General features: G+C 47.1%; 1 protein-coding gene across 2 annotated transcripts in view; it reads right to left on the bottom strand.

Moving 5' to 3' along the window:
- ASB1 (ankyrin repeat and SOCS box containing 1) overlaps positions 1 to 9,614 on the bottom strand; it is a 17,831-nt gene that overhangs the window by 4,153 nt on the left and 4,064 nt on the right. For both annotated transcript variants that reach the window (XM_012810397.2, XM_023518265.1), the window contains exons 2-3: positions 7,425 to 7,566; positions 5,137 to 5,439 (exon numbers count right to left, since the gene is read on the bottom strand). In XM_012810397.2, coding sequence (XP_012665851.2) covers positions 5,137 to 5,439; positions 7,425 to 7,566 — 445 coding nt within the window. The remainder of the gene's footprint in view (positions 1 to 5,136; positions 5,440 to 7,424; positions 7,567 to 9,614) is intronic.

Genomic DNA, 9,614 nt, shown 5'->3' with positions numbered 1-9,614 from the left:
CCTGCTACAGATGGGTCAAGACACTCCCGCCACCCACCAACCTCTGTGTGACCTGTGTCAGGAGGGTGGCTCCTAACCAGAGGAGGAGATGCCCAGCCTTCCTCACAACAGAAATGCAAATTAAAACCAGCCTGAGGCCTGTATGCTCCCAGCACTTTGGGAGGCTTAGCCAGGAGTTTGAGACCAGCCTGAGCAATATAGCAAGACTCTGTCTTTACAAAAACAATTAAAATTAGCGAGGTGTACCCTGTAGTCCCAGCTGCAGGGAAGGCTGCAGTGAGCTATGACTGCGCTATGGCACTCTGACCTGGACAACAGAGCAAGATCCTGTCTCTTAAAAAAAAAAAAGAAAAGAAAGAAAACAAAACAAATAAAAACTACCCTGATATAGCCCATCTCACCTACGAGATTGGGAAAAATCCAAAAGTTTACTGACCAGGCCATAAGGAAATAGGACGTCTCATTCATGCTGGGACAATGCAAAATAGAGCCATCCCTACGGATGGGAATTTGGCAATTGCTAGCAAAATTACACAAACCTTTATTCTTTGCTTCATCAATCACAATTCTGAGAATCTAGTCCCAAAATACATCTGCAAGACTGAAAAGATGCATGTACACAGCAATTCACTAAAGCACTATCCCTAACAGCTGAAAACAGAAAAGCTTCCAGGTCACCCTCAGTGGGGGCTGGCTGATGGACAAGAGCTCCCCGGTAGGAAGCAGCGCTGTATGGCCGTGGAGATGAGAAGGGCACACCTACCACTCTGGAACACCCCCAGAGCACATGAGTAAAGAGAAAGCAGGTGGCGAGTGTGCAGGAAGCTGCTGCTCAGTGGGGGGCGGGGACGCTGCACCGTGCACAGGTCACCAGCAGGACAGCTTCACACAGCTCTACACAGGAAACAGGCAGACAGCCTCCAGTGAAGTGATTCCTAGGACTGTCATCCTCTGGACCCCCAGTGATGGCCTAGATGTGAGGACACAAATCTCACACAGGGCAGGTGCAGGAGCCTCTTTGGGAGCTTCACTCTCCACTGAAGCCAGGCAGAATTTCACTGAACTAAGGGATGCCCAAACATTTAACTTCCTACCAGGCGTAGTGCAGGGGTCAGCCTACTATAGTAAGGAGGACAGCCTGGCTCAGAGGGTCAGACCCCTGGCAAAGTGATGAGGCTACCTGCCGAGGGTGGCTACATGGGTAAGGCACATGCAGGAAGCTCTTTCAGCGAACTTCCAGGGGAAAGAGCACCTTTGCCCCTTCCTATGTATGTCTGACCTGACCTTGACCTAGTAGGAGGGCCTGCAAACAGTGACAACCCAGAAGCATGAAGCACCGTGCAGTCCAGACTATAGTTTCTGCACAGAAACCAGGGCTCCCTTGGAGAAACGGCAGATGCTAGGACTGGGACAGGCAAAGTACAAGGTAAGCCTGTATCTTGTTATGTAAGAAAGGGTGATGGGAGCATGTTAAATGGACTCAGAGGTGGGTTAAAGTGGCTACCACCAGCCCAATCTGAGATCATTTGAGCATTAAAGTAAGTAACAATAATACTGGAGTGTAATTCATGGGATAATGTAAAAACCATGAATCTACACTAACATATATAAATGAACAAATTAAAAATTTGAGATGAGGAACAGGCCACACACATGGTTACAAAGTACCTCTCCACAAAATACTAATTACAAAGGTAAAGAATAACTTTACAACAGGGAAACCTGGCAGACATTGACTTAACCAAAGATCAGAGTGAGTCTCAGTACCAAGAATGGCACAGAAGAGGTGTGAGACTCCCACCCAGGACTGTCACCTACCTCTAACTGGAGTAAACTTTAGACAGCCAGCACCTGTTTTCTTGAGCCTTCACTGGCCCCAGGTGGTCCTGCAACAACTCACAAGTTTTGTCATCACCTAAGTACTCATCTGAATAGGAAACGGTAGCGTGCAGCAGTGCCCAGGGCTGCACAGGCGGGTGGGAAGACAGAGGGCACCGCTTCCCAAGTGTGGTAAGAGGGGCCAGCAGTCCAGCCAGCACCTGCACTTTCCAACTGCCTCTCCAGCTCATTCTGAGTTCCACAGAAACTTGCCCCTGGATCCCACACTGCTGTTCTCAGGCAGCAAAGGCCCAAAGACAGACACACAGACCAACACGCTCTTGTGACCTCCTCCTCCTCCAAGATGGACAAGCAGCTACAGTAGAGACATTCTAAAACACACATGAAACCAGCCAGAAACTGATATTCCATTTCATATACCAAACCAATTAAGAAAAGGAAAGCTAGATTTCAAGCAGTGACTGTTTTTTCTCCATATTTTTAGGGATATGTCTTCTGAAATGTTTGTAATTTTAGGCAAAATGACGATCTTGTATTAGCTGAGCTGTGGGAAAGATAGACCCTCAACCACTCATAAAAAGATGCTGGATAAGATCCAGTTCATTTTAATCCTGAATATTTTCCAAATTCCTCTATTGCTTTTAATATCACTGGCAAGGACCCACTGGGGTAACTCAATAAATCAATATAACTTTTGCACATACAGAAATATCACTCCTTACCTTTTTCTAAAACATGAGCAATGTATATCAAGGGAATTTACAAATAAAATGGGGGTTATTTATAGAGGAACAGAGAGTTACAACAGTGAAAGATGAGATCCCCGCCTATGAGGAAACGCAGCAGGGAAGGCAGGGGCAAGTTTCCTATTCACAGATATTATCTGTTCAGTAACTTCACCGTATCACTTTCATTTTCCAAAGTCAATTACCTTGAAGTCTAGAATATAGAAACTTTTCAACAGAATAATCTGTGTTCTTGGTACCTCACTGCAAAAGTAACATCCAGTGCTCCAGTGAGGGTGGGAGATGTCTTAGCAATGTTTTCTCAAGAAGGGCATCTGTGTGTCCCTCAGTCAAGCCTGCAGGTAACTCAAAGCAGTTGTGCATCCTGAATTGAATGAAATGTCCTAAAGGCTTTCTGGAGCTAAGATGAATTTCATTGATTGGTCCTGCTCAAAAAAATTTCCAAATTAATGACTCACATTCTCCAAGATGCAGAGGTGCAGGACTGAGGCGGTTTATTATCTGGCTAGAACTCCTTACAAAGAAAAAAGGCCTCACAGCGTCTTTATCCTCTATTATCACCACCTTATCACTCTCATTTATCCTCCCAAAAGCCAAGTGTATAGCTATTTAACACGTAAAACCTTCCAATGGAATAAATATAATCGCAGAGGCTAATTTAAAAACCCCATGCTGTGCTAGGCAAAAGGAACGCCAGGTGCCTGCTCTTTAGAACCACCTTGACTATGGCTGGGAACCACAGAACCCTTCCCTGAGCCTTCTCAACAGTGAAAAACTCCACTGACAACCAGCTCCCAAACAGCACCCAGCCCAACCACAGAACAATCTGGACTCTACAGCAAAGGAAGGAAAAAAAGCATCTTCGGTAGAAAGAAGTTGCTGGAAACATGAAAAATGAGAACAATGTCCTTCGAACAGAAGAAATAAAGGGAACCAAATAAGACTGTCAAAACCTTCCAAGATAGAAGAGAAAAAGCAAAGAAAACATTGATCATAGAACAAAAGATATCAAATAAAGGAAACAGCTGAGAAACAGAAAGATAAAAGAAACAGACCCTAACATCAGCTACAGCAGCGTTAGGGGTATTAAAAAAACGAAGAATCCCATGGCTCAGTGCCTATGGCTCAAGCGGCTAAGGCGCCAGCCACATACACCTGAGCTGGCAGGCTTGAATCCAGCCCTGGCCGCCAAACAATGACGGCTGCAACGAAAACATAGCCGGGCATTGTGGTGGGCGCCTGTGGTCCCACCTACTTGGGAGGCTGAGGCAAGAGAATCACTTAAGCCCAAGAGTTGGAGAGTTGGAGGTTGCTGTGAGTTGTGATGCCACAGCACTCTACTCGGGGCGACAGCTTGAGGCTCTATCTCAAAAAAAAAACAAACAAAGAACCCCAGCAAATACTTCTGCACAAGCACACACCCAGCTCCTATGGGTAAACAAAGCATTACATGAGCCATACGTATAACCAACAGAACTCTTCTGTTTGATAATAGACATAATCCATAAGGAGGAATTTTATGAGCTTGGTTAGCATCAAAATATTCAAAGCAAAAATTACTTGAAACATGAACACACAAGGTGGGGTAATCTGACAAATCACAAAAGTATAGAGAGTAAAAGACTTCTCTCTCTTAATTTTTAGTGAGCCAATGCCAAAAATGTACAACTAGAGAGAGGAGCTCTGAGTAAAGTAGGTGCAGCCTGCAGACACAATGCCACAGCCAAGTGCCTTATTCCCAGCACCCACAACAATGTAGTCTGACGCTAATAAACAGTAATGTCAAAAATGCAAAGAATCTCCAAAATGGACACTGTGTGGCTCGTGTTATCTGAGCACAGTACAATAAAATTAGAAGTTCATAAAAAAAAGTTATTAAAACTTTATCCTCCATAACTCTAGGAATGAAGGAAATCAATTTCAATTTCAGCTGTTTACAAAATGAGGAAAAGATTTAGAGGACACGGCCAAAACTTTAGGAAAAGGTAAATTAGGCTTGGCACCCGTAACTCAGTGGGTAGGGCACCAGCCACATACACTGAGACTGGTGGGTTCAAACCCGGCCCAGGTGTGCTAAACAACAACAACTACAATAAAAAATAGCCAGGCACTGTGGGGGCACCTGTAGTCCCAGCTACTTGGGAGGCTGAGGCAAGAGAACAACTCAAACCCAAGAGTTTGAGATTGCTGTGAGCTGTGACACCACAGCACTTTACCAAGAGCAACATAATGAGACTCTGTCTCCAAAAAAAAAAAAAAGATTAATAGCTTTACCTTTTATTACCTTTTACCTTGAACTTTTACATTATTAATCAAGAAAAGAATGAATAAGCTTCAATTCAAAAGGTTAGGAAAAAAATAAAGAAAAATCAAAAACAAAGATAACAATAGATAAAAATAAGTAGGCAGAAAAATAAAACTGATAAACATAAGAAAAGTTCTTTTAAAAGGCTAGCAACACTCTAAAGAGCCATCTGAAAGAGAGGAAGAAAGCAAATACAGAGAACAAGCAGTGAGAAGGGGCTCCAGGGCCAGGCAGGGCAGCACTGACCTGATGAGGGCCTGCAGGATGTCCGCCCTGCCCACACGGGAGGCATGGTAGACCGGGGTGCTGCGATGGTGTCGGCTTCCATTGGGATCTGCGCCAGCTTCCAGAAGGATCTGGGCACTCTCCAGGTGCCCGTTTACCACAGCAACATATAGGGCTGTCTGCCCCTTCACGTCCACCAGGTCCACCTCGGCCCCCTTCCGGATAAGGAAGTCCACACAGCTCCCATGGCCCGCAGTGGCTGCGATCCGCAGCGGCGTGCAGGGCAGCCAGCCACAGCACCAGACGGACTTCTCATTGATGCGGCTACAGAAGAGCACAGAGAGGGAGCTTGTGAGAGGGTTGAGACGGCCAGGCTGCGTACTGCCAGAGAGGGGCCATCACACCACAGCCCTCCCTCCACTGTAACAATGGCTCCACCTGAAATACTCTGCTTTCTGAAATACTTCAATGTCTCCCCGCTGCTGGACCTGTATGTATGGCAGGGCTGGCATCAGAAGCTTCATTCCAGGGAGGAGGAATGTAAAGGCTCAGACAGGAAGATCAGCCCTGAAACTAAGACGTCTGCTCTCAGATCTATGGCCCTGCAGTCCAGAGCACCACCTTTTACAAAGGAGGCAGGGTGTGCAGGGATGCGGTGCGGGGTGAACAGCACACACACCTGGGAATCCGGGCCAGGGTCCCCAGCCCCCTCTTCACCAGTTACCACCTGCAAAGGCCTGAGACTAGGAGTCTTGCTGGGCTCAGAGTCCTCCCTGGGTCTAGGTGACCACTATGGTCCCCTCATCTCTGACACAGCACGAATGACACATTACAGAGGTGGCATGGGGGCACAGGGACAGCAGCAAAGAGAAACTGTCCAGACGCAGTTCTCAAGGACTCAGATAATCAGACTGCAGGTGCCCAGACCTACTGACCCACCAGGCTGGCATCAAGGGTCAGTTCCCTACCCCACTCCCACGTAACTCAGAACAAAGACTGAGAACCCAGAGCACTGAGCCAGTGACCCAGGGTGTGTAGAAGGCAGCTCCTCAAACCAGCCTGCGGGTTCCTCCTTCAGCTGCAACAGAGGAAATGTCCCATGAATCCGCCACCCAGAACCAAACAGCAACAGAGTAAAAGGAGACGCCCCGAGCCTCGACGTGAGAAGAAAGGGGACAAGTAGGGCTGGAAAAGCACCATGGGAAGGGCGGTGCCTGTGGCTCAGAGGAGGGCGCCGGCCCTGTATACCAGAGGTGGTAAGTCAAACCCAGCCCTGGCCAAAAACTTCAAAAAGAAAAAAAGACTCAGTCTGAGACCTAGCTGAGCTCTGCTCTACGGTTATATCTGCAAGTTTAATTAAGGTTTTCTCAGGGCTTGACTCATCCACATTAAATATTTGTACATAATCCGTCTCTGTATGATAATCCTTTCTAGGATTTTTAAAAAATACTGATACCTGCTCTGATGAAATACTACGACGCTAGAAGGAAACAAATTCCTAGACTGTTACAAATCCTTTCCTCGGGAACTATCAAAGGAAAGTGGCAGCATTAGTTGCAGCATCGACATGCAGGCCTTTCTTCTATCACTGCCATCCTGGTGCTAAAGTGGAGGCAGAAATGCGGGAAGAACAGAGGCGTTTCAGTTGCAGCAGAGTTCAAAATCTACCTGGACTCAAGTCTGAAGACACAGAAACAATCAGAGAATAGCCCGGAGAGTGCAGACTCTGCTCACCCAGGGGTCCTGAGCAGAGACACAGATCAGCATGAGTCCAGGGCCATGAAGAAAATGCTGGAGCTGGTCTGGAGGACCAGAGGATTTGGCAAGCAAGGTCAGAGGCCTACCAACAGGGAGAGCACCCATCCACGGGGAGACGGGACAGATGCCCAAGGCTGGACCCTGGGTCTGAAGGCAGGTAACTGAGCGCCAGAGAAGCTAGGGTGCAGAGGGTGCCAGGTGGAAACAGTCAAGGAAGCTGCACACAGGGTTCTTGACACAGTGCCACAAGAGACTCAGAGGACAGCCACCGCTGAAGGGAAACATCAGGAAGCTGGCGCCCAGAGAGGGCAGAAGCTGCCATAAAACACAAAGGTCAATGCCAGAAGTGACCTGAACTCGGACTTCCCACCCACACTGTCGGGCTGTCTCCTACGACTCTGAGCATGCTTCCTCAGCCTGTTTTCCTCCCCACCCTCTACGTGCAACATGCTTCTCTCAGCACCAGGGTCTTCATCTGCACACCGTGAGCCTCAGCTTCATGCAGACCCATGGATGCCGGGAACCTGCTCCAGCTGGGCGGCAGCACTCACCTCCGGTAGCTCTCCTCTTGCAACAGGCTCCTGAGGGTCTGGAGGTCCCCCACATAGGCTGCATCGTGGAGCCTCGTGTCCTCACAGTGCTCCAGCGGATGGTCACAAAACTGCTCCCGTAGCCACTCCTTCAGATTAGGACCTGCGCTGGAGAGAGGGGCTCCTGTCAGCTCTGCGAGATCTGGCCACGGCAGGCCAACAGGGGACGCCATCTGCACAAGCACATCCTCTACCAGCTACTCTCAAAATCTTAAGAAACAGGCTGGGCACCCGTAGCACAGTGGTTACGGGCCAGCCACATACACCAAGGCTGGAGGGTTCAAACCCAGTGTGAATCAGCTAAACGACTACAGCAACAAAAAAATAGCCAGGCAATGTGGCCAGTGCCGGTAGTCCCAGCTACTTGCGAGGCTGAGGCAAGAGAATCTCTTAAGGCCAAGAGTTGGAGATTGCTGTGAGCTGCGATGCCACAGCACTCTAACAAGGACAACATAGAGTGACTGTCTCAAAAAAAAAAAAAATCTTAAGAAATAAATCTCAGAAAATGGGAGGACGTTTCCCTTCTGAAACCAGCACATTCCTGACAACCCTGACAAGCATAACTTTTAAAAAGCTGATGGGGATAGGAGACTATAAGCTAAACCTAATTTAAGAATACAGAGAAGCCAAAGGAGGGTTGCTTGAGCCCAGGAGTTTGAGGCTACAGGGAGCTAGGACACCACTGCACGCAGATGTTAAGAAAGCAAAACAGCCTTGCTGCTGGTCTGCAGAAAGTCTGACTGGTCTGGACAGATCTACCAGCCACACCACCACCTCAAACCAGAGCTTAATCCAGAGCAAGGCCCTAACTCTTCAATTCTAAGAAGGCTGAGATTGGTGAGGACAGTGCAAAAGGAAAGTCTGAAGCCAGCAAAGGCTGGTTCATGAGGTCTAAGAAGCCGTCTCCAAATAAAGTACAAGATGCAGCAGCAAACGCTGATGGAAACGCTGCAGAAAATTACCCAGATCTAGCTAAGATCACTGATGAATAAACAGGTTTTCTTATAAAGAGAGAACAAAGTCAGTAGAAAGGAAGATAGTGAAGATTCAAGAGAAAGGGGAAAGGGAGTATCTGAAGAAGGGCTCAGAGGCGAAGGGATCAAGGAGCCAAGTGGGACAGGAGAGTTTACAAACAATCTCCTACTAGGACTTTCACAGCTAGAGAGGAGAAGGCAGTGCCTGGCTTCAAAGGACAGGCTGATTCTCTTATTAGGGGCCAATGCAGTTGGTGACTTTAGTTGAAGCCAATGCTCATTTACCATTTTAAAATCTACAGCCTCTGCTCTATAAATGAAATAACAGAACCTGAGTGACAGCACCTTTGTTCATAGTGTGGCTTACTAAATGATTAAAGTTCAATGTGGACACCTACCACTCAGAAGAGATTCCTTCCAAATTAGTGCTCATTGACAACACATCTCATCACCCAAGAACTCTGACAAATACCTGGAGAGGATGTTTTCTTGCTGCCACACACCCGCCAATCTGCAGTCCATGGGTCAATGAGTGATTCTCACTAAGTCTTACTATTATGTAAGAAATACATTTTGTAAGACTATAGATGCCATAAATTGTGATTCTTCTAATGGATCTAAGTAAGCAAAGTATACAGAAAACCTTCTGGAAAAGATTCACCATTGTAGATGCCACTGAGGACATTCATGATTCTTGGAAGATCAAAATATCATCAACAGAAATTTGAAAGAAGTTGATTTTTTATTCCAACCCTCATGGACCAAGGGATCCAAAACTTTAGTGGAGGAAGAGCCACAGGTGCAGTGCGAGTCACAAGAGAACTGGAAGTGGAAGTGGAGTCTAGCCAGGCACAGAGGCTCACACCGATAAGTGCGGCACTATGGGAGGCCAAGGTGGGAGGACCACTTGGGCCTGAGACTTCATGACCAGCCTGGGCAACATAGGGAAACCCCATCTCTACAAAAAATAAAAATAAAAAAAAAAAAAACAAAAAAAGTAGAGGCTGAAGACATGACTAAATTCTTGCAATTACATGATGAAATTGGAATGAAGAGTTGGTTCTCATAGACGACCAAAGAAAGCGGTTTCTTGGGATGGAATCCACTCCTGGTGAAGATGCAGTGAACACTGGTGAAGTACCTCAGTGGTCACAGTGCTGGCCACATACACAGAGGC

Source organism: Otolemur garnettii, unplaced genomic scaffold (assembly GCF_000181295.1).
Source record: "Otolemur garnettii isolate 467f Iridium unplaced genomic scaffold, OtoGar3 scaffold00133, whole genome shotgun sequence".
NCBI classification, from domain to species: Eukaryota; Metazoa; Chordata; class Mammalia; order Primates; family Galagidae; genus Otolemur; species Otolemur garnettii.
Note: the sequence above shows the minus strand (reverse complement) of the source record. Positions and strands in the feature narration are given on the sequence as shown.